The sequence below is a fragment of the Vidua chalybeata genome, chromosome 7 (assembly GCF_026979565.1).
Source record: "Vidua chalybeata isolate OUT-0048 chromosome 7, bVidCha1 merged haplotype, whole genome shotgun sequence".
In the NCBI taxonomy this organism is placed as follows: Eukaryota; Metazoa; Chordata; class Aves; order Passeriformes; family Viduidae; genus Vidua; species Vidua chalybeata.
This window is the reverse complement of record NC_071536.1, coordinates 8,130,289-8,154,387: the sequence shown is the minus strand read 5'-3', so window position 1 is coordinate 8,154,387 and position 24,099 is coordinate 8,130,289. Positions and strand designations below refer to the sequence as shown.

The 24,099-nt window shown below is 39.5% G+C and overlaps 2 protein-coding genes across 3 annotated transcripts in view; one reads left to right on the top strand and one right to left on the bottom strand.

The window, feature by feature from the left end:
- Positions 1–12,629, top strand: part of COL5A2 (collagen type V alpha 2 chain) — a 98,472-nt gene extending 85,843 nt beyond the window's left edge. For both annotated transcript variants that reach the window (XM_053947652.1, XM_053947651.1), the window contains exons 42-54: positions 244–405; positions 506–613; positions 1,504–1,611; positions 1,759–1,812; positions 2,139–2,246; positions 2,346–2,399; positions 3,669–3,776; positions 4,616–4,669; positions 5,381–5,488; positions 7,387–7,678; positions 7,839–8,026; positions 9,824–10,048; positions 10,907–12,629. In XM_053947652.1, the coding sequence (XP_053803627.1) occupies positions 244–405; positions 506–613; positions 1,504–1,611; positions 1,759–1,812; positions 2,139–2,246; positions 2,346–2,399; positions 3,669–3,776; positions 4,616–4,669; positions 5,381–5,488; positions 7,387–7,678; positions 7,839–8,026; positions 9,824–10,048; positions 10,907–11,053 (1,716 nt within the window). In that variant the 3' untranslated portion in view covers positions 11,054–12,629. The remainder of the gene's footprint in view (positions 1–243; positions 406–505; positions 614–1,503; positions 1,612–1,758; positions 1,813–2,138; positions 2,247–2,345; positions 2,400–3,668; positions 3,777–4,615; positions 4,670–5,380; positions 5,489–7,386; positions 7,679–7,838; positions 8,027–9,823; positions 10,049–10,906) is intronic.
- Positions 12,630–20,289: 7,660 nt separating this feature from the next.
- Positions 20,290–24,099, bottom strand: part of COL3A1 (collagen type III alpha 1 chain) — a 49,713-nt gene continuing 45,903 nt past the window's right edge. Inside the window, exons 48-51 of the mRNA XM_053947843.1 lie at positions 23,228–23,510; positions 22,531–22,718; positions 22,113–22,355; positions 20,290–21,472 (exon numbers count right to left, since the gene is read on the bottom strand). Of these exons, the coding sequence (XP_053803818.1) occupies positions 21,326–21,472; positions 22,113–22,355; positions 22,531–22,718; positions 23,228–23,510 (861 nt within the window). The 3' untranslated portion in view covers positions 20,290–21,325. The remainder of the gene's footprint in view (positions 21,473–22,112; positions 22,356–22,530; positions 22,719–23,227; positions 23,511–24,099) is intronic.

Genomic DNA, 24,099 nt, shown 5'->3' with positions numbered 1-24,099 from the left:
TTAAATGAGTGAGTTTGGAATTGAAAATTGGTGGGGGGACATGGGTGGAACTTGGACATAATTTGATATTTATTTCATTTCATTTCATTTATTTGATCATAAAAGAGATGATAATAGCTTTAGCTCATTCACATATGTTAGCCTCAGAGCATGCATTTATATTTAATTGAAACACAGTCCTTAGAATTTTATTGTCCTCATCAGAAAAGGGTCCAATGTAATGATGTATTTTCATTTTTTTAGGGAGCCCCAGGGCCTGCTGGGCCTATTGGTGAACCAGGAAAAGAAGGTCCCCCAGGTCTTCGTGGTGATCCTGGTTCTCATGGCCGTGTGGGAGACCGAGGGCCAACCGGGCCTCCTGGTGGCCCTGGGGACAAGGGTGACCCGGGGGATGACGGGCAGCCGGTACGTCCTTTGACTGTCCCTCCACCAGCTCCGGGCTTGCTCTCTTTGTTTGTTGCTGCTGACATGACAGTGACATTGCTTCCTCCTGTGTGGATTTCAGGGCCCAGATGGCCCCCCCGGTCCAGCAGGAACTACTGGTCAAAGGGGAATTGTTGGAATGCCAGGACAGCGAGGCGAGAGAGGCATGCCTGGGCTGCCAGGGCCTGCAGTAAGTGACCACCAGGCCATGTGCCACCAGCTGGGGAATTTCTGTGTGGGATTTGCAGTGTAGTGCTCCTTAGCATGAGGAGAAAGCTGGAAAACTCCAGTTGCAGGAGTGAATAGAGAGAGAATAACAAAGAACTTAATCTCATGCAGATGCATGAGGTGGAAGGTTTACTTCCTTTTTGTTTCTGCCATAATGGAAAGTCAGAACCTGAATTAAGAGTGAGTAATAGCATTAAGGCTTTTGTCTAAAATGTTCCTATTTGACTTAAAACTTGATCCCTGAAAAAGACAACCTCGCACTCTCATTAGGTACCCAACTGTGAGTAAATACTCTGCAAGCACTGTTTATTAAATTGTGAACTACAGCCTTCCAAATTGCCACTTTCAGCTCTCTTTGCATTCATGTAGCATTTATAGATATTTGTTGGATAGCCTAATGATCCAGTAAATCAAGCAAATAAATAGACAATTAGTAAAAGGATTGATATGGAGGATCTGTCATTACCACTGGATCCATGAAGTCACTTTATAGCTAAAGTTGGCCAGAAATTTTTCCAGGCTCACAAGGTTTGTTGGTGTTGAGACAGAAAAATCATGTTAGTTATTTCAAACTGCATTATATTTTTCTGAAATCTAAATCACCATACCTATTGCAGATAATGACATCAGACTTACTGATTTTTCAGTAACTTCTTAAAAATACAAAGTATATTAAATACATATTCAAATTCTGTAAGAACCTTTTCTTGAAATATCAGGAGTTTTTTTCATTTACAAATTTAGATGGTATTTCATTCTAGATTAATGAGTAGTTTGTCAGGCAGCAGGTTTTTAGTGCTTGCTTTGTTTTGTGATTAAAATTTTAATATTATATTTGTCATCTTTTTTTAGGGTACTCCAGGAAAGCAAGGTCCCACAGGGCCACCTGGTGACAAAGGTCCCCCAGGACCTATTGGCCAGTCAGGTGCCACTGGGCCTGTAGGTGAAGCTGGTCCAGAAGTAAGTATTACAGCATTGTTGCATGCAAGAAAGACGTGGTCATTCTCCTTGACTTGAAGTTAGAGGTGGAGAACAACTTTCGAATTCTTCTAGAAATGCAGGATTACAGAGTGAATCAATAGCTCTATTTTTATTCCATAACTCCAGGGACCTGCTGGTAATGATGGTACTCCTGGACGAGATGGAGCTGTTGGAGAACGTGTAAGAATATATTCTTTTCTTAATTTTCTTCTGCAAATCCCCATTTTATTCTTGACTTATTGTAGATTTTCTTTTCATTCAGTTAACCTGATGGAGAGCTTGTTCTGAAAGTGTATCCCAGCTTTGAATATAGTACCTCTCAAAGCTGAGGATGCCTGGCTAAGAGGCTAAGAACATCTGCTTCCACAAACTCAGACTTGAGTTCTTGCAGCAGGAATATCTTTGTAGGTTGCAATTGCTCAAAAATAGACTGGCAGTGCTACAGTTTTGTTGCATTGGTCTGGAACAGTCCTCTTTAGATAAACAGTTGAAATTCTGCTTTGCAGGGTGATCGTGGTGAACCTGGCCCTGCAGGCTTACCAGGTTCTCCAGGAGGCCCAGGAACTCCGGGTCCTGTTGGCCCTCCAGGAGATGCAGGTCAAAGAGGTGAAACTGTAAGTGAGGCTTTTTTAAAAAATACCTTGTTTATCAAAAATTATTGTGTGTGGTTTTCATGCATTGCCTCACATTCTTTCTGTATGCAATCTTTGTAGGGTTCTCGAGGTCCAATGGGTCCCCCAGGCCGTGCAGGAAAAAGAGGTTTGCCTGTAAGTTGCCCATGGTCACTGTGGCTTTGTCTGAGATACCACTGAGGAAAGTGTGTGAGGAATTCAGCCCAAATTAGAATGCCAAGCACGGCTTCACCTTGTGTTCTGGCTGCAAGTGGGTGCAGGTAGTTCTGAGCTGCAAAACTGCACAGATATGGGTATTTGTATTTGGATACTCCAGTAGTGCTTTGGAAGCCTCTTTATTTGGAGCATGTTGCTGTCTGGATAATGGCAGGACCTGAGTTAGCAAATGGCTGGAGTCTGAACTAAATAAAGAGTAAGGAAATGAACACTTAACAAAAAGGGATGTTTTTAGATAAAAATGGCAGAAATACAACAAAATCACCTGTTCCTATTAAAAGGCCTTAATTCAACTCATGAACTTCCAACTTCAGTCTGGAAAGGAAAATAAACAAAACTCCTCTTTTTTTATGTTACATAAGTCTTTTACAATCCAAGCCTGGAACAGAAAGTTAATTGCAAACTTGAGAAATTCAAAACAATGTTGTCCTGTCCCTAAGCAGATGTCATTTGAGAGACAGTAAAGTTTATTGAGTAGTTAGTGATAATGATGCCATAGATAAACTATTTGGAATCTGGCATTGAGAAATTTAGCATGTAATTTGAGCTGAGAAATATAGAATTGAAAACAGCAGCCACGTTTTGCAATGATTCTTGAGTTAGTGTAAGGAGTTTGCAATTATCAAAACTAACAATGAAATTGTGACAGTAATAGGAACAAGGTATTTGTGCTGCCTGGATGTTGTTGTCTGTAGTTAGGGAATGTAACTTCAGTTGTACTTTAATCATAATGAAGGTGAGAGAAGCTGTGAGAAGTGAAGATGCAGCCTGGATGATTTCATACTGAAAATATCATAATGAGTCTGTGAGAGATCTTTAATATTTCAATCTCCTTAACAAAAATCATCTGCCATATACAGTAAAGCAAAGAAATACATTGATATAAAAAATTGGTTTTCTAAATTATTTATTATCATTAGTACAGTTCTGTGGCTTTTTTACTGTGTTATATAGAAGAATAGAGTAAATTTGCTACAACTGTATTTAAACACAGCACAGTTTTCTGTAATTATTTACTTATTTTTTGGTAAAAAATTAAGATTCTTGGATCTGCCTCAACATCAGCATCTTTCCAGCTTTAAAAGGGAAGGAGGTCTGATTGCAGTGTCTAAAATCAAATGAGGGAGTTTTGAGGTTGGAGTTTTTTTCCCATTTCATAATTTTACATTTCATCACTGATATTTACAGGGTCCCCAAGGACCTCGTGGTGACAAAGGTGACAATGGAGATCGAGGTGATAGGGGCCAGAAGGGACACAGGGGTTTCACTGGACTTCAAGGCCTTCCTGGTCCTCCTGTAAGTTGTTCTGCTTTTACTATAATTTTATTTGCTTGGTACTTAAAGAGTGTATCAGGAACATAGTTATTTAAAGTGGGAAAAAAAAAGCAAACTAGTTATTTTTTCCCCACAAGATGTTTGAGTGGCCTGGTGTCTGTACTTGCTAATATTTTTAATGCAATTTTAAAATGCTGTTGCATGATGATGTAAACCTGTTGTTGCAAGATGTGTGTTCTATTCTTGTTCCCTTTGTAAAGCCAATCCCTTACAGTTAATGACCTGTCAGCACAAGATGGTCACAACAGCTGGTAGTTTGAGATAAGCAATTTAGAGTGTGAAATGCTTTTTGGCAGTGTTTGAATTCATTAGAGTCAAGGAATCCAGTGCAAAATCCCAAAAGGACTCTTGCTAATATTTTCAAGAACTTTAGGATTTCATTGTCAATTGAATGGAAATATCACAGGAAAGCTTGCCTTTTTTTTTAACATTTATTCACTGGTGCTGTGAAAATGTTGGAAGTCTCATTGCACAGGAACAGCAGCAACAAAAAGCCTGACAGCCAAATTACCTTTTCACTTGGTGTTAGAGCTGTCAGTTACTCTCTTGTAAATATAAAAAAGTAAAGCCACTCTGAATATAAATACCTTGAAACCAGGGCTTTTCTAGACAAACAGCTTTACAACCAAGCACCAGTAAATTTTATTAAGTAACTAAGGGATTAAGATAAAGGTACCACCCATTGTTTATGTACCTTTTAATCCTATCCATACCAAATTGTGTGTATCTCACACTAATGCCTTAAAACTAAAGTACTATGCTATAAATGGCACAATGATATTATGATTTCTTCTTTTTAGGGTCCAATTGGTGAACAGGGCAGTCCTGGCATTCCAGGCCCATTTGGTCCTCGGGTGAGTATAAATTCTAAGGTTTTTCTTGCTTGGGGTTTGTTTTTTTTTTCTTGCTCAGATGTCTATTTCTGCATCACTTGTATTTCAACGACTTTTATCGACTTTGATATCATATGCTCATTGACCTAATATCTTTTGCTGAGACATCACCTTGTTTAATATAAACAAGTAAAGCTTTGTCATGAGTGTAGTTTTTTGTAGATAAAAATGTTGGCTCAGAATGACTACAGGGCTGCAGTCTCTTTTTACAGACACTTTTGCTGCAGCTGATATAAAGCCATGCACGTGGCAGCTTTGCCACTCATTCCCCATATATGTCATTCACTCAAAAATAAAGGAGAAACACTGTCCCTTGGTAACATCCAAGGGAGGCATCTACATCTACCTCTGAGCCTGTATCTGAGGGTGTACAAAAGCTACTCCAGTCTGTACAGCAGCTGGAATCTGGAACTGATCCCACTTAAATGATTAAGGAGAAAGATATACATCTGAGCCAAGTTACATTATCTGAGGTGATTCACTTGAGAAGAGCATCTTTTAAACCACCTTGTTACTTTTACAGAAGAAGAAAAGAGGTGATTTTAAAAAGTTTGGTAATAGGCACAAGTAATCAGATTGCTTCCTGACAAGATATTGCTTATAATGGGCTGTTTTGTAAAATTTTGTTATTAAATGATAAAATACATTCCATCTGTCTCCTGTATTTTCTAGGGTCCTCCAGGTCCAGTTGGTCCTTCTGGAAAAGATGGAAGTCCTGGTCCACTCGGGCCAATTGGGCCTCCTGGTGTTAGAGGGACTGTGGGAGAAGCTGGACCTGAGGTAAATTGATGGGAATATGGGGAGAAATGTTATCTTCAAATAATCAGATTCTTTTTTATAGTCCATCACATTATTTTCTTGAACATCTATGAGCTCAAGATAAATGATAAAATGCGGTAGATTCTCCAACAAACATCCAGGGTAACTGTATTGAAAGGGTTCATTTCTTACTCATTTTCATCTTCTGAACCTGGGATGATCCCAGTCTCATCCATCTGTGCTCTCCTTAGGCTGAGCTGGATGTAGTTCTGCAGGTGGCTTACTGGATCCTGCTGGATCTGTGGTCCAACACGGCTCTTTGGCCAGCTGGGTCCTAAGCACAGGCCAGCAGTAGCTCAAAGCTGGCAGTCCCACAGAGTGAGCACAGCCACCTGCCTGCCTGCCAGCACCCTCCTCCACTGTGCCATGTGTTAGGGAGATCCTTCACTCCAAATAAACAGCCCAAACTCTAACACTGAGCCCAGCTGACCTTCATGCTGGGCTGAGGTTTACAGACACCTAACCATGACCTGATTCACTACTGATGAAAACTGGTTTGACCATTTTGTAAAGAGTCCTAAACCTTGCTGAATGCCCCAGGCATGTTCCACATGCATCAATTCAAAATACTAAAAAAAGGGTAGTTAAACTATTTGCAAGGAGATAAATTAAAAAAAATAATAGAGAAATTTGAGAAAAGAGTGATCTGGGTGGTCATGTGGAGAATTAAAAAGTTGATATTGCTTATTTTGTGGAAGAGGTAGAACAAAATAATGGGCAAGAATAGGAAGACAGTTTTTGCTGACTTTCTGTCTGGTAAGACATGGTGTTTCCTGTGTTTATCATGTGCTAATATTCTGCCTATTTCATTTGAATTTCTGCTAATTATCAGTATCTCCACTTCTGTCTGGACACCAAGACCTGTTTGAAAAGTCTATGGCAGAGCATGAGAATGTAATAAGTCTCTATCAGCTATGTAATGAAACCACACAAGAAATGCCACATTCCAATATTTTTAGTTTTGCTTTCCATGGGGGCTTGCATGCAGCTGTAAGCTGGAACCAAAAAACAGGAAATAAAAGTTGAGATTTCACTTTTCAGACACAGTGTGTGTTAGTTTGGATGTGTGCTCTGTATGTGCATTTGGAGCACTAGTTGTGAGTTCTGAAGTAATGACTCTCAAAGGAAAGGCCAGTTCTGATCCACCACCTGGTGCAGCAGAGCATCAAAATTCAGCTGGAGATACATGACAGACTTTGTGTTGCCACAGAAGGGCTGGCAGGGTGAGATATGTCTATTAACACATATCTTCTCACGTGTCCTGGTTCATGGTGACAGAAGGACCTCACAACCCACCATTTGGAAAAATTTGCTTAGTCAGGAAAACACCTGCTCTTCCATGTAAGGATGATGTAGATTCTGTCCCACAGAAGGACCAGAGTTCTGTGGCCAGAGAGCTCAGCACTGTGCTGGATAAATATATAGATGTTTCTAGCGCCACATTTTCCATCCAGGAAAAGAATCCTGAGGGAACTTATGGAAAGCAGGAATTATAAGAAATAAAGTTGTTAGGCAGGGATCTGAACAAGCAGGGACACGTTTAACAACAAAGGAAGTGAGGGCATTCCTTGGAGACTTTTTCCAGCTATTAATTTTAAAATCAGGAGTAAGAAAAAGTTGAGCAAGGAATTAAGGCAATCAGAGAAGACATGAAGCAGAGTGAATACATACCTCATATGCAGTTCTAATATCTTGTCCCTGATATTTGAAAGGTGAATTCTTTATATCTGAATTATTCCCTGTGCTTTAGAGTGACTGGCCCCGAAGTTTTGAGGGGGTTTTTGGTGGCAGGCTTTGCTGTCATTTGGCATAGTATTTATTCTACTGGACCTGTGTTGCCTTTTTGTTTTGAACCTTAGGGCCCACCAGGTGAGCCTGGTCCTCCTGGTCCTCCAGGGCCTCCAGGCCACCTCACTGCTGCCATCGGTGACATCATGGGACACTATGACGATGCCATGGCGGATCCACTACCAGAGTTTACTGAAGATGAAGCAGCCCCTGATGACCACAATAAAACAGACCCAGGAGTCCACGCCACGCTGAAGTCCCTGAGCAGCCAGATCGAGACCATGCGCAGCCCCGATGGCTCCAAGAAGCACCCAGCGCGGACCTGTGACGACCTGAAGCTGTGCCACCCCTCCAAGAGGAGCGGTGCGTGTTCACACCTCTGCTCTCTGCCCTCTGAGGCTGCCTCGAGTCCAGCATGGCCTTGGTCACTGCTTTGCACTGCTGCAACATATTTCTGCTTATGTCTTCCCAGTTGTTTCGAAAATCTTTGTAATATAACAGTCACGTTTTACATTCTTTGTAGGTGAATATTGGATTGATCCTAACCAAGGATGTGTTGAAGATGCTATAAAAGTGTACTGCAACATGGAAACTGGGGAGACCTGCATTTCTGCCAACCCATCCACTGTGCCCCGCAAAACATGGTGGGCCAGCAAGTCCTCTGACATAAAGCCTGTTTGGTATGGCCTTGATATGAACAGGGGATCACAGGTAAATAAATCTAATTACTGTTAAGAATTGGCTTCTGAGAAGCTTGTTGCCTTGTGGTTTGCATCTTCATTTGCTCTGAGCAGGTTCTGCTACAGTCACAACGTTATACCTGTTGATTGACTGGCTTATAGCCAATTGATTGTCAGTATCATATAATAAAGATAGGAAATAGCTGGGAAAAAAATGCAAGTGCATCTAATGCAGGATTGGCTAAAGCTTCTGGACAAAAACATCAGCTTCTCTATCAGTCTTTTACTAAATGTCTATCTTGTCCTTAAACAACTGTACCCTGATACATAATCCAGATCCCTGCTGTTTTAGTTGAATTCTAATCTTCCTTTAAGAAAACTCTATACTGCTAAAAATTAGAAAACTTACTTTATAAATTTGTTTTTGAATGAAAGTATGATTGCTATCATATGATCAGGTTGATCCATAATTAATCCATCAGTCTCTAGGCAGATAAAGTTTCACTCAACTTTCTGCTGGGATTTCTCTCTATGGTAGCTTCTAAAATTAGGCTTAATGATCCTGACAAATAATAGAAGTTTACTCTATGTAAAGTGTATAATTTATTAACTAGTTTTTGCCATTTTTATTCCTAGTTTATCAAAAGCACAGAGAAAATCTTCAAATGTTATTTCAAAGAGCATTACTATCTTTAAATTCAGTATTTGGTCTGTGAAAAATAATGCTGTTATCAACTGGATTACTGAAAACAGTTCAGAACTATAACAACTGAGAACAGATGTGATATTGATTGCTTTTTTGAGATGCTTTCACTTATTACTAAATTCAGGAAGTCCTGCCATGACCCAACACATTCCAGTTGATATTTAGCTGCTTGCAGAGTTACACAGAGGGATTTGTAAGGCAGTTGCTCTTTGGAGGAACAAATTATCTTCAGAAATACTAAAAAAAGAATATTTCAGTATTTTTGAAACACTGTCAGATTTGGTAACTAGTAGTATGAGGCATGTAATAGTCAAGTGCACTCCTTATAGATTCTAAATAATAAATGTGTCCAAGACTACCACACTTTATAAATTATGACAGTACCAGTGAATAAGATTTTCTCTTCACCAATTTCAGTGAAATTTATAAACTTTTAGTAATTCTTGACTGTTGTTTCTTATGTTGCAATCATTCGTAAAACATGAGTAAAATGGAACCTGCATGAACAGGGGAAAAAAACCTCAGGAATTTTAGAATTTGTCCTCCTGGTAGAAAAATTGCTTCTTTTTTTATAGAAACACCAACACTTTGTGAAACATTTGTCAAACTTGTGTGGCAGTTGATTAGTTTATAAGACCCATATGCAAACTTTGTTTGTTTATAAGGCCCATATACTCAAACTTTGTTTATTCTGCTTCTAAATACAATACAAACCCTACAGAAAACAAGTTAATAAATTGGCAATATATCAGGTGCATTGTAAAAGAGTTTTCTGTGCTTGATTTTTCTTACCTGCTTCAAAGTTTCTCTAATGCACTATTTCATGTGTAAGAATCCCTTTCAGAAATAAGGCAGAATTCATTTCAGAGCTTGGCATATCTGTGGAGGCCCAACCTCTGAGTTGTTCAGTTGCAGAGAATTATGATCAAAAGTCTCCAAAATTTTCCCTGTTACAGAACATCTAAATTTCTTTGTCCTCAACTGGCAGCAAATTACAAAAGAAACCGCCCTTAGATTTTATCTAATACGGCTCCTACTAGTCATGTCTGAAAGATGACAATAATGGCAGATGTTTCTAAATTCACCAGTGTCCTGTAAGCTGACCCATTTCTTTATCTCCAGTTTGTGTACGGGGATACAGCTGTCACTCAGATGACATTCCTGCGCCTCCTGTCCAAGGAAGCTTCCCAGAACATCACCTACCTTTGCAAAAACAGTGTTGGGTACATGGATGACCAGACAAAGAACCTGAAAAAAGCTGTGATTCTGAAAGGGGCCAATGACCTGGAGATCAAGGCAGAGGGAAACAGCCGCTTCAGATACACTGTTCTGCATGACAGCTGTTCTGTAAGTTTGGGGGTTTTGCCCAAAAGGACTTTTGTACATTTTCACTTCTCTCTTGAATTAGAGAAAACACCCACGCAAGGAAGTAATTAAAATTCTGCAGGATTTTGTAATGAATTGTAGACATAACTGAGCAAATAGGGATTTTGCTATAATTCTAGCTTTACACAATAAAAGTCTGCACTATTTACTGGCTATTTGTAAATTCCTTCTTAGTGAGCATACTGAGATACATATCTTGGCATTTGACATTTCCCAGTACTTGTTTAGCTGTGAGTGGGATCACACAAACTGGTGAGATAACCATAAACTTTTTTTCTGCCAGATGGGCAAGATTATTGCAGCAGTACTGAGGAGGAAACTTACTGGTACTATGCCTGAGCTGGAAAGGAAAACTCTCCCTAAAATTTCATGGTGGGCACAGAAACCATCAAGTAGTAGATTTTTCATGTTCAAAAGCAGATTCAGCCAAGACCAAGATTCCTAAATTTAGACCTGCACCTGAAAAAAGTGCTCTGTGTTTTAAAGTAAACCCACAATTATGGGTGAAGGCACATATTATTAACTGTAGATATAAGGTAGTTTTTTTAATTTTTGTGAGACAAATTAACATGTAGAGAAGAATTTCATAGCATAAGAGAAAAATCAGCCCTGATGTGTCACTCTGATAGATCTGCTTATCAGAGACATTTCAAAATAACCCAAGTGCAGAGCAGACAGCATTGCTCAGAGTGTTACTCAGCAAAGGTGCAGTGACACCCTGCTGAACAATCAGACAACTGACTCACCAGCTGCACTTCAGGCTGGTTTTGACATGAGCCTGGCCTAATTTTTAATTTTTTCCCCTTCTTTTCCCTCTAGAAACGTAATGGGAATGTGGGCAAGACTGTTTTTGAGTACAGAACGCAGAACGTGGCACGCTTACCGATCATCGATATTGCACCGGTGGACATTGGCAGTACCGACCAGGAATTTGGAATTGAAATTGGGCCAGTTTGCTTTGTGTAAGAGCAAGGGGGGAATATAACACATTACCCAGCAACAGCAGCAATTCAACATGAACTTAGACTGATTGAAGTTAATCCTGAGACTCTTGAAGTAATGGCTGATATTGGATCAGCATTGTATATACAGCTCTTTCTAAATGCCCAGCCTCCTTTTGAATATTTATTTTACTTACAAACCTTCTGTTTTCAATGATTGAAACCAACTGTTTAGTACAATTTTAAGAGGATTGATGACAACCTTCTAAAAGTAATATGAATTCTTTTCCTCAGTTTTGTTTCAAATTATTTTGACATTTCCAGGTATTCAAAATAGATAGATCTAATGTGGAACTATGTAAAAGCTCTAATGATTATTTCCTTTGCTTTGATTTGTACTGAATAACAGAAAAGTAGAGCACTTTTGTGAACTGTTGGCTGTATTTCAATCATACCTGCTCCCTCTACCCCAGGTTGTGTTCCTGTGGTTGCCATTCACAGAAATCAGTGTCTTTTGTAGAAGAAAATCTCTTCAGACAAGACCATCTTAATTTGACATTGTTTTTCTTTTACTTTTCTATGTAAGGCTGTTCAGAAGAGTGATCCATAGCCATGGTTAATTTATGAAGTAAAAACATTACTGGGGTAAATATGAGTTTTCAGTAGGGGTGTCCCATATATTAACTTTTAAGGCTAGATTTCACTTCTCACAATGTATCTGTGCCATTCTATTAAATTATCCTTAATCTTCAAAATACATCTTAAACCCAATACTTGTTGATTTTCCAATATTTGCCCATCTAAGAAGCCATTGCATATCAAATTATACAGATGTCTTATATATGGTGCCAATTTCTGTGTGTTGCAGACCATTCACATGTATACCAGACCAATTGCTAATAAAGAAAGTTTAGAAATTCCTTGGTTTTAGCTGACATCCAGATATGCATCACCAGTAATTTGACTTACTGGCCTTGAGTTGTCAAGGCAGGAAAGTTCCATCATTTCTTAGCATGAGCTACCTCATCTCTGGAAGTTGGGATGCAATTAATATTCCTGGTTTTCTTTTAGGTATTAAAAGGTGCTATGCTTCTGTTGTTATTTCAAGATAGGAGATAGGCAGGGCAAAAAAAAAAAAAAAGCAACAAAGTGATGGTGCTAAATGACTCTCTAGAAGGCTGATGAAATAAAGATGCCTGCTGTCAATGTCACGTTCAGAGCTTAGCTGTTAGGCTTACAGTGTTTGAGAGAACAATGTTAGAGTGCATTTATTTGTCGGTCATTCAGTATATAGAACGTTTTGTATCTCCAACATGCTTTATTTTGTAAAGTATGTGGGTACAAACTTACTTAGGTTTTTTGTTTCTTTACTGCAACTGTGCTCTCCACGTTTTTTTGTTTGTTCCTTAAAAAAAAATAAACAGCTGGGGCTCTCCCTAAAGAAAGTCATGCACATAGCTTTATTCATGTATCTTTGCAAAGCATTTAATTAAATACATGCTTCTCGCTATGTAACTGGTTTCCTTTTTGTAAAACTCCTTCCAGTGTGTTCATTCCGTATCAGTTTTAATTTCCCAGGAAATTAAAAATAGAAGTACTTATTGTTGTTTGGTTGCTGTTTGCATAAATAATTTGGAAGGCATTGTGAACTATTTTAAAGACAGGAGTATTTGTAAAGTACCTTCTGTATCAGTTTTTACCTTCTGTGTCAGTTGTATGAAAGAAATCATCAGGCTAGAAAAGATGCCTAAATAATATTGTTTGAGACTCCAGAGAGAATTTTTATTCAAAAGTGAAATGTGATTTGGCCAATTCCTAGTGGCAATGGGAGTTAACACTGAGAGGAGACAGTTTCTGGACAAGACATAACGTTACATTTGTAGTGAAGCAGGTAAGAACTTTCCTTTCCCCCTTTTGAAGGGGCAGGGGCTTGGCAGGTTTCTAGGTTGTCCAAATGCGTGTCTCTGCAGGGGAGGTAAGGGCTGGGAAGTTGATAGGTTCATGCTGATGTTATCTGTTTGCTTCTACTCACCATGCAGGAACTTTACAATTTCTTTCTTACTTGCATGAAATAATTTCTATAAATATGTGACTCAGGGGTTAACTTACCATGCTGGCTCCTATACTGGCTCCTAGAGAACTTTTAGATGATGTTAATTTCAAGCTGCTGTATAAAGGCTTGCTGCAGTATGTTCAAGCAACCATATCTCTACAGCACATTTATCCAGATGCACAAAATGAATAACATTTGGAGGATAGGTTTATGGTTTTAATTAGTTTTAATCTCTAATTTTAATCAAGTATTATAATCCATGTTTGGTATAAGTAGTTTGTAAGGTTGTTGAAGGAGAAGAGTACTTGATTATGAAAAATACCTTTTCTCTTCTTTTCTTTTCAAGTCTCTCTTTGCATCTCTAGCTCTGTATCAAGTGTGCAGTATTTCCTCAGCCAGGTGCTTTGAGAACTGAAAAAGAGCTGTAACTAGAGAACCATCTGAGGTATATTCTGTAAAAACCAAGGCTGGAGAATCATTAAAGGAAAGTCTGCTCTGAAGTGCAAGCTCTCAGGTAGTTAACTGAGGAGTCTGTAATACAAGTGGTTGGACATGCTTTTCTCTTGACTCTGTTTAGAGCACACATAGATATTGCACCTCTTTCCCTGTTTCTGCATTCTTCAAAGTATTGTAGAATCATATTAGGAAGGAAAAGCCAAAAAAGTGTGTGTGGGGCATTTTCTTATCCAGGCAACATGGCATAGCCTCATTCAAATACAGCTTTAATTTCGTGAACCTAGAATGAATGAGCTAATAAATTGTAGTTTATGAAGTAGCATTAGGCAAATGTCAGCTATAACATTTAGTGAAGTTCTTAGTGATAAATAGCTTCAAAAATGATAGAAAAAAGGCACTTCAGAGTGATTAAAATAATATAGTGATTAAAATAATACAGTATCAGACACTGCATTCAAATTAAATTTGAGTTACAAGAGTTGGTTCTGTTTTCCTTAACTAACCTGTCCTCAGGGAGAAACAAATCCCAGGACTGCCAGCATTGTCAGAAGCCTTCTCTTGGTTTCTCAAAAGCAGTAGTGCAATATTTGTTTGGCAAACATTCATTAAAAGCTCATTTAAAACTTAAATTCCCAAACTGCTTCCCTGCCTTCTGCTAGCTTCCCTGTGGCTATGATAAATAACCAGCTTGAAGTTTTCAGCACTAAAAAGGTTCTGTAGAGCACCAGCAGTACTACATGCAGTAGAAGAATGTACCAAGCATCACAGAAATCTGACAAAGAAAATGTCATGGTGTTACAGCTAGACGGTGCCATCACTGTAATTCAGGAGCCTCTGCCCTCCGAGGAACAAGCTGTGTGACTCCACACAAAAATCAGAGGAAGTCTGAGCATTTCCTTCTCCCACACTGCTGAGGTTTAACCCAGCCCCTAAACACCAACCAGACACTTGCCTTTTCCTCACCCCCTCAGTGGGGCAGGGAGGACAATTGGGGGGTTAAAGAAAATACAAGATTAATTGGATGACAGAAAAGGAAGAGAAAATAATGATAATAACAAAATAATTCAAATATACAAAACAATTGCATAGCATGCAGTTGCTCACCCCCCAGTGACCTATAGCCAGCCAGTTCCTGAGCAGAAGGCTCCCGTGGCCTTCCACCACAGATTTATGTGTGAGGATGACTCCATATGGTCTGGAATGTCCCTGTGATCAGTTGAGATCAGGGTCCTGGCTGTCACCTCCCAGCTCCCTGTGCTCCCCCAGCCTTCTGGCTGGCAGGGCAATGTAAGAAGCTGACAAGGCCTCAACTGCTCAGCAGCAGCAGCAGCAGGCTGTTTGCAGCAAGATTTTCATCCCAAATCCCAAGACAATACTAGGAAGAAAATTAACTTTGCTGCAGCTGACATATATCAAGTCAGCCATTTCCTGCTAGGAATTTTGATCCCTGCTTTATAGATGCACCCAAACTGAGGAGTGAAGACTTTTCCAGGTACCTTGGAGATATTATAACAAATCCAGTGAAGCTGAAATGCAAGTTACAATAGGAATATTCACAAAATCCCACAGAAAGCACATCTCCAGTGCTTCCAGGAGTGACCTTTCAATGACTGCCTTCTCAGTGGATGTGGACTCAACAACAAAATTTAAACTTTAATCCAGAGATGTCCATGGCTAAGTGATATACTGAAAGGAGAGAAAGTTTGGATAAGTATAGCTTTGCCAGATACAACTTCAGGATTAAAAATTAAAAAATAAAAAAAGAGGATTAGTGGCTTTCTCAGAAGGAGTCAGCTCAAGCCAAGAGGGGCTGCTGTGATGGGAAGCAGCAGTGTGGGTTACAGTCAGTCTTTCTAGACAACACTCTGGGGTGAAGCTATTGCAGGATGAAGAGCATTTGGGAAGACAAGACCCACCAGGATTTTGTTCTGGCAAACTTCTTCAGCAGACCCTCAGTGTAATGTGAGCTACTTTTTGCTTCCTCCCAGTAAACAGGTAGGCAAAAACATGGAAAATATCTCTTCATCTCCCAAATCCTAAAACCTGCAAAATATCTTCCTCTTCTAGTACTTTAAACAGAAGTGACTACAGATTTCTTTAAGATCATAACAAGATATAGTTGAGAACATCTGATTACAAACACATGTTGAATTAAAATGTTAGATCATGATAAAAAAATTCATATGCTATTGTAGCTTAAGATTTTTGCAATATTATGTATCTGTATTTCCAGAAGAGAGGCACTTGGTTTAAATATGGAGTTTGCCAAACCCAGCTTCTTTTCTGGTGCAAAGAACTGGATATTTCATTGAACCATCAGGTTTTTGGTCTTAGTTGAAATGAAATCTGTATTAAAAAACATATTCTACTTTAATGACTACAGTAATGCTGTCTTATTGCCATAAATAATAACCAGTCCTCCAAAATAACACCTTTTCCAGTCTGTATGAATAACATGCACCTGACAAGGAATACTGGACCTTAGCTTTTCCTAGTGAAGCTGTCAGGGCAGCCATAGCATGGCAAAGTGTTGGGAAGAACTTTCTCCTTTACTACAATATTTTTGTAGACAGCTCTTTCTCCAGATTACTGCCTGCAAATGGAGGCTTAATATTATTTAGCTGGAACCACAACAAAAGAAGGGTTGAAAATTGCACCCAATGCTGATTTAAAAGTTGGTTTCTTTTGTTTTAGGAGGGGAAGTTATTGACAATTTGCTAGCTTCCAGAAGAAATTCCTAGCAGCTGCTCAAATCCAGAAACCATCATGAGCCCACTGTAAAAGCTGCTTTACCCTGGCTGGGCTTTAGGTGACAAATTACTGCTGGGAGAGGTGACTTGTGGGGGGGGTGGTTTAAAGCAGCTGCCAGCCATGGTGATCATGGAGAAGCCTTGCCTGTCTCTCAGAGGAAGCTGAGGGTGTAGCCAACTGAGTTACAGGTGTTTACAATTTGTAATTAGGACCTAATCAGGGAGCAGTTTTTCACTTAGACAAGGGCTGGCTGGATTGTTGTCATGTTCTAGGGGGCTTTACACATAATTTTTGTAAAAAACAAAGGAAATGGGACGTTGCAGTGTGCCACAGACAATAGGATATCCATGTTCACTGGAAGAAAAACTCTGGTGTCCTACAAAAGAGCTCCACCCTGAGATGACCACTTGCAGTTAACAGGAAAGGCAAAGTTCCAAGGTAATATTAAAGGCTAAATTGGTGTAATTTTAAAGTCATTGATATGTCCTGAAAAACTCCTTGAAGAAAGGGCTTTTCCTCTTGTTTCTTTTCTTCTCTCAGAGAGCCATGGGAATATGGTGCTGTGAAGTAAATGAGATCAGCTGGTATAACAGAATGAGATCAGAATTAGACATTTCTTGTATCAGCCTTATTATTGCGTGGGCAACTTCTTTCCTTGTTTTTTCCTGCCTCTCATTCAGCTTTGTGCCTCTCTTTCAACTGTGTGGACTACAATATTTTCTTCTTTTCTGCAAGACAGCTTGAAATTTAAATGCTTGAAAGCAGGTGTTGGTGTTTTCATCTAGACCAGTTTATACTGAGCAGTTCTAGAGGCTTAAGATGTAACGAAGGCAAACAGGGAATTCATGGCTTCAGCCCTCTCTGGGTGAGAGGCTTTGTTTAACCCACAGTTTTGGATTTATGCACCTCAGTTTTAAACTAACTGTGTAGAAAAGTTTATATTTTTATGGGTTTGTCCCTCTATGGAGGCAAGTAAAGAGTCTAAAGATGGATTAAGAGCAAAAAACTATGATTTTTTTTTTCCTACTGTAGGGGGAGGGCCCCTAGGTTTCTTTGCTCCCATGTAGCTGCCTGAGACTGAGCATAGTTGTTATTCGACTCATAATCTATGGTTATTTTAATTATTTTTTTCAGGAACTTGAGGCTATACTGGAGGCTTAACATTCACAAGGCAGTTGGTCTTGCTGAGAGAGGGTTGTAGGAAGACAGAGAGTAAAACAGTTGCAAAAGAAAAAGTTAAACTAAATGAAAATGTAGAAATGCTAATGAAGGAAAAAAGATTCCCTCCATGTATGCAAATATCATAGAAAAAACGATGTAGAAATGATAGTTAGACAATGTTGGTACTATAGTTTAAAAATCATGACAAAGGGTAACAATCAGCAATTCAGTGGCTGAAATAGAAAATGCCAGAGAAACTGGGAATCCATAGATGTTGTTGTCCAAACAGTGTGATTATGCTAGAAAGAAATATATAATCTTGGATTATTTGTGTCCAGTGCATCACAGTTTGCTTGCTGGGAGTTTAAAGATTTTGTTGAAGGATGTGATTTCAGTCAGGTGCTGCAGAGTTCAGAATATCCACAAGGTGCCTGTTTGGGCAGAGCTGATATATGAGTACTGGAAAATCTAGATTGTTTTTAGCCTGCCTATTTGACTTGCTGTCATGCTATTCAGACATCCAGCCTATGTTAAAATCAGAGGTAATGCTTCTTAATGTATGAAATGAATAGGAAAGAAACATGAAGGCTGTGATGAATTACAGCTGAGAACCACCTGTGTTAAACCCTGCCCCAAGGGAAAGTTTCTGTGCACAAAGGGAATACCTCAAACAACAGACCAGCTTTCTTGTGAAGCTGTTGTCAATCCTGTGAGGAATTGGATAATATCTTTAGGAACAGCAAAAGAAATCTGCTTTTTCCACAAGCCAATAAAGAGGACTCTGGGTGAAGGAATGAGTCACAGGTGTTTATAATTTGTTTACAAGTAGGGTCTAATTAGATAGTAAAGCCCTGCTGTTGGAGAAGGGTTTGCTGGTTTTCTGCTGTGTTTTGGAGTATTTTAAACATATTCTCAATTTAAAAAGTTCAGAAAGGAGATGTTGAAATTGTCCCCATGCCACAGACTCCAATAGAAGGGAAAGCTCTGGTGTTCTGCAAATGACCTGCACTTTCAGGTGCTGACCTGTAAGTAATTGGAAAGGTGAAGTTTCAAGGCAATATTGAAACCTAAATCAGTGATACTTTGTGCTCTCGGTATGATTCACAAAACTTTTTGTGGTAGGGTTTAGTTTGTTTGCATGTTTGGGGAGGTTTTGGTAGGTTGGATTTTTTGGGGATTTTTTTTGAGTGGGGTTGTTTTTGGTTTTGCTGGGGTTTTGGTTTTGTATATTTGTGGTTGCTATTGTTGATTTTTTCTTGTTTTGCCCAAATAGTAATGTGGTGATATAAAAGTACAGATATATGACAGCCATGGTAGCCTAATTAGTGGCTCTGAAAAAAAATGAAGGCTTTTATATCAAGTATATATTTTGTGGTGGTCTTGGTTATTTCTTTGTGTTTTCTCCAAATGTTCCAGAAAATCAACTTTCATTAGTAGACATTATTAATGAAAGACTTGATGAGTGTGTGTGCTTCAGGAAGTAGCCCCCAAAGCTTGAGTTTTAAGGTTGAGTCATTGTTCCCAGCCATCCACCCAGCCCCAGGTATCACTGGGGATTGCAAAGGCTATTTTCTTCTGCCATGGGCTATAAGAACAGGTGTTTCCAATGCATTTCCCCACCAGCCAGCATTCTTACCAGCTGCTTTTATAAAACTCCAATCAAAGGGTTACTACCGTGTAATTTATGTCAGATTAATATTATTTTGTACATGTAACTTGCATTTTCCACGAACAGTAGTTTATTTTCACCATCAAATGAGGAGGTTTCCTGCAAGAGCCAGTATTTTTTATGAATTGTTGGCACTGTTGTTATGTATTGCATTAAGTACAGTCATGCCTGTGGTGATGCTGCATTTGTGCTGTTTGGGTCTCCCCAGAGCCTCACTGTTTTCCTTCTGTGTGAGCATGACCAAATTTGCAGTACCAAAGCAGGGCAGTATCTTGGCTCAGTCCCAAATCTGGTGAGATTTCTTAAAAAACAGCATTCTTTGTTCATTTTTCCTGCTTGGGCTAATCAGAAAGTATTCTCTGAGGAGGCATAATCCATGTTGTCAATGAGAAATTTTAAGAATTTGATTTTTTTTAATCCCTACTCTTTGTTATCTGATCTTGTAGAGTATCTTTAATGGTCCTGGGCTGTGTAATAATGATGTAGGGACAGGCTCTGGACCTTGCTCCATGTGAAAGGCTGAGTGGCATCTTTCAGCATTTAACTGAGGGACAGCTTTCCTGGCCTGGGCTCTGTGGTGCTCTTTAGTTCCTTTTTTTGGCCTCAAGCTGCCAAACTACTGTTGATCCTTTAATGTTACTGTGGTCACTGTTGCTCCTTAAATTTTTGCTAAGATCTGGGGATGACTGAGTTGTACAGCTCCATTGGCCATAAAAAACTTTGTCAAACTGCTGGTGCTTCTGGCCTGCCCTGTGGAAACCTTAAGCCCTTTATTTAAGCTGCCCCCTGAGAGGCTGGTAGCCTGTGACTGCCTGATCATTCGCACTGAGGCAGGTTTCTTGGATTAGGGAAGGTTAAGATCTGTTTCCTCCAACCTGACCTGCCTTGGTGTATGGGCCCTGCTTTGGGTGTTGCTGTCACATTTGAATCCCTGCTGACAGAGAAGCTCCCTGTGCTTGCAAATGTGACCCACTAGGTGGAGAGGAGTAGAAAAGCAAGAAAGAGAAAATGTCATACTAGTGCACCATAAACTGCATCCCTTAGGATTACCAGGGCTTCCTACAAACAGAGGTACTGCTCTTTGAAAAATCATAGTGGTACCACAGTTGTGTCCTGCCTTGCTCATTTGTTTGAAAGAAGGCACAAATGGTAAAATTAAAAAAGAAGTCAGTTTTATGAAACAACAAGAAATTTTATTAAGATATTTTATTATGTGTCTCTGTAAGGAATAGACCAACAACCATATAAAAGCTTACAAAGATGGTTAACCTTCAACACTATAAATGTGTTAACGTGACAGAAGAAATTCACAATTTTGCATCTTTATTGACTTTTACAGAGTGAAGGGAGAAAATTTTCAGCTATGATTGCCAATGACGATCTTTAGCAGGAGACATTTACAATTGCTTTAAATCCTTTAACTTTTTGGTTTTTCGAGCAAGTCAATAACCCTGACTTGCAGAGTTAGGAGTGAAAAATACATTAGCACCATCATATTAGTCTTTTACACTTCCCTAATTTTAGTGGTCTTGACCAGCAATGACAGGAAAGTAGAGAAGCACCTTTGACAACAGAATACAATCCAACAATAAAATTATGGTGACTACTGACATTAAGGTATGAAACTCTTAAGATAAACTGTACCTTTCACAGCTAATCAGTACAGAAATAAACACTTTTGTACCAAATGAATCCCTGGAAATGACCACTGGGTCCAATGCATTTTGATTGATTTGATTGATTTTTGGTTTGACTCATTAGACACATCCCAGTTTCTGTCCATGTTGAGGTAGTTGAAACAGGGAGGTCTTTCTAGCTTTATGGACTGCATCTTGAAAAAAGGGTAAACTTTGGTACTGGGAGCAATCAGTGCTTTGTAAATTGGCTAACATTCAACTAATAGAACACAGTGTTGTTTTATTAAGTGTTGAAGTTTTATTATAGCACCACGGAGACATGTTTCAAAGATGGAATTCGGTAAAAAAAATAGAGCAAAAAAAAAAAAAAAAAGCATTTTTACTGTATTTTGTGTAATAGCAAAAAAAAACCAACCCTTGATATCAAATTGATTTTTCCCCCAGAAATTTTGTTAATAAATAACTGGGATACAGATGGTCACCTGTACTAGCTGACAAGGCTGAAACAAAGGAGCACAGTTGGAGTGTGAATCTGTTTGCTGGGGTTTCAGAAAAAGCAGGATCTTTGATTTACAAGAAGCAGACTGGGCCAATGTCCACGCCAAATTCCTGATCAGGACCACCGATATCTAATGGTGCAATATCAACCACCGGCAACCTCATTGTCTTGCGCGTCCTGTATTCGAAAACTGTTTTACCCCACTCACCAGTGTGTTTCTGTGGAGTTGAAGAGAAAAGAAAAAATTGTTAGAGACAAGAGTGCTGGCCTACGTGGCAGTCATCCCACAGGTTATCAGATTTCAGATTTCCTATTTCTGTAATAACAAATCCTCTCAGCCTGTTGAAGACTGGTTGCCCTCTCTGTGGAAATGACTCCAGGAGGGAGAACTTGTGGACAGCATTATTGTTGTCCATTTGTTACTGAAAAGGCTGCAGGTTCTGTCACACCAGCATGCTCAGGGATGTTCCTGCTCCCCTCCAGTACTTTCTGATGCAGGGAAGCAATGCTGGATCTGCAAAATTACTGTGTTTGCCCCTTCCCATTACCACAGCCCATGGCTTCAACCAGTTAGCCTCGGTTTGGTATGACTAGCTTTAGAGTTGACAGGGGATGGATGAAAACTTGGTGACTGTGACTTCCCTGACATCGACTCTAAAGCACAGATTTAGATGGAAGTGCACCTCACTTCCTACAGTTGCTACAGGAATGGCACTTTGAATCTAGGTTCTCCCTACCAGCTGTAGCTGTGTCCTTTCCTTACCCAGGCCATGCAAATCTCTCTCTTCCTTTATTATGAGTCTAATCCTCTAGAGGGAATTATTTATTAACTACAGCACTAAATTCCTGTTTACTTACAGTGCAGCCATCTTCCAGAACAGCATATGTGAATTTGCTGTTTCCTTCAGCCTTGATCTCACTTTCTGTAGAACTCATGAGTTTCAGGGCTTTTTTAACATTCCCATTGTCGTGGTCCATGTAGGCAATGCTGTTCTTGCAGTGGTAGGTGATGTTCTGGGAGGCACGGCTGGAGAGGATGCGCAGGAAGGCCAGCTGAACTTCGGAGACATCCTCTGGAAGCTCAGGATCTCCATAGCTGAACTGCAGAGTGCCAACATGGACAAGAGTGTTTGTTCAATCATGTCTAGGGTCAGCCCACGTCAGGATTTTTTTCACATACTAATTGTCTCATTCAGTTTAATTTCAGAATTATTTTAAAGCATGTTGTGTATGTTTTAGTAGGCACAATCTGGGCTGTTAACTGCTCATTTCTCACCTGGAAGCCTCCATTCATAGACTCTCCAAACCAAACGTGTTTCTTTCCACTGTTTGCACTGGTCCACCAGTTTTTCCTTGGCACAGTCCTGGGGTTGGCATTGAGGCAGGTCTCACCAGTTTCCATATTGCAGTAGACTTTAATAGCATCCATCTTGCAGCCTTGGTTAGGATCAACCCAGTACTCTCCTAGAGGTAAGAAAATATGTTAAGGGGCATAATATTTTTGGAGAAGAATCTGTCTGCATGATGGTAAACTTTATTTCTATGACAGATTTCTGAGCCAAATCAGGAAATGTATTAATTTTGACAGAAGAGATGCCACAGAAAATAAGATGATATAAAAAGATACTGAGTTCATGTGAATTCTGTAAGGGGAATGAAATTTGGAATAAATTTAGAACTTGGATTGGTTTTTTTTTTCCCCTAAAATTGTTTAAACATATGTTCACTTCTAAGGACACAATGAGTGGAATTGAAGTCAAATATATATTCTATATATATAGAATAGTAAATTAATAGTCAATTAATGTTTAAAATTGGTTTTACATTTGTCATCTTTTTCATGACATTTGTTTGAAAAAAAGTAAAATTTTTATGGAACATATCTGCATTTAAATTCTCAAGTTAGAAAAACCAAAAAACCAAAACAATGCCCAAGACCTGCTACCACTGGTGAAAAGAAAATCTATACATACCACTCTTGAGCTCGGGATGGCAGAATTTCAGGTCTCGGCAGTTACGAGCTGGATTCTTCCGGGACCCATCAGGACTAATGATGTTTTCAATCTGGTTGTTAATTGATTTCATTGAAGATATGATGTCACCCAGATTGATATCGTTTTCCTTGGGCTCATCTCGATATTCATACCCGTAGGAAACTGGACCTTTCTCACCAGCACCCAGGGCAGCTACACCACCACCACAACAGGGGCCAGGAGGTCCAGCAGGACCAGGAAGACCAGGCTGCCCTGGTGGACCCTAAAAAAATAGTGAACAGGTTAAAACTACAAGTCTGTGTGGGCCCTAGTCTTAAAAAAATGAGAATTCTTACACAAATATTTAGTTTACTTATTCATTAATTAAACAGATGTGTAAACATCTGTTAGATTTCCCAGGCCTTTATTTTCTTAAAATTGTATTTTTTTCCCCTCATTTTGTCAAGTCCAACCATCTTTATGTCTGGGCTTTGAGAAAGAACCCTTTCCACTAAAATCCAGAGAATGACTGTTTCTTGGCTTTAGCAGGTGGCTGTGATAGAGACACCTTTGGCAGGTGGCCAAAGAGATAGAGATAGAGACACCTTTGCAGCTCTGGCCTCTCTAGAGCAGTCTAGGAACCTCATTCCATGGCTTTCCAGACCCAAAGAGAGCCTGTGCTCAGCAGTGAGGAGGAGATCCCATTGTACGCAGACAAGTCAGTGATCAGCCAAGACCAACACAGCACCCGGTGCCTCAATAGTCACACCAAACTGCAAACGAGCTGCATGGTTTTGGATTTAGCCTTGGTCACTAGATAATCTCCTGCCACAAATCTTGCCCACGAAACAGAGAGTTTCTGAGGGAGATAT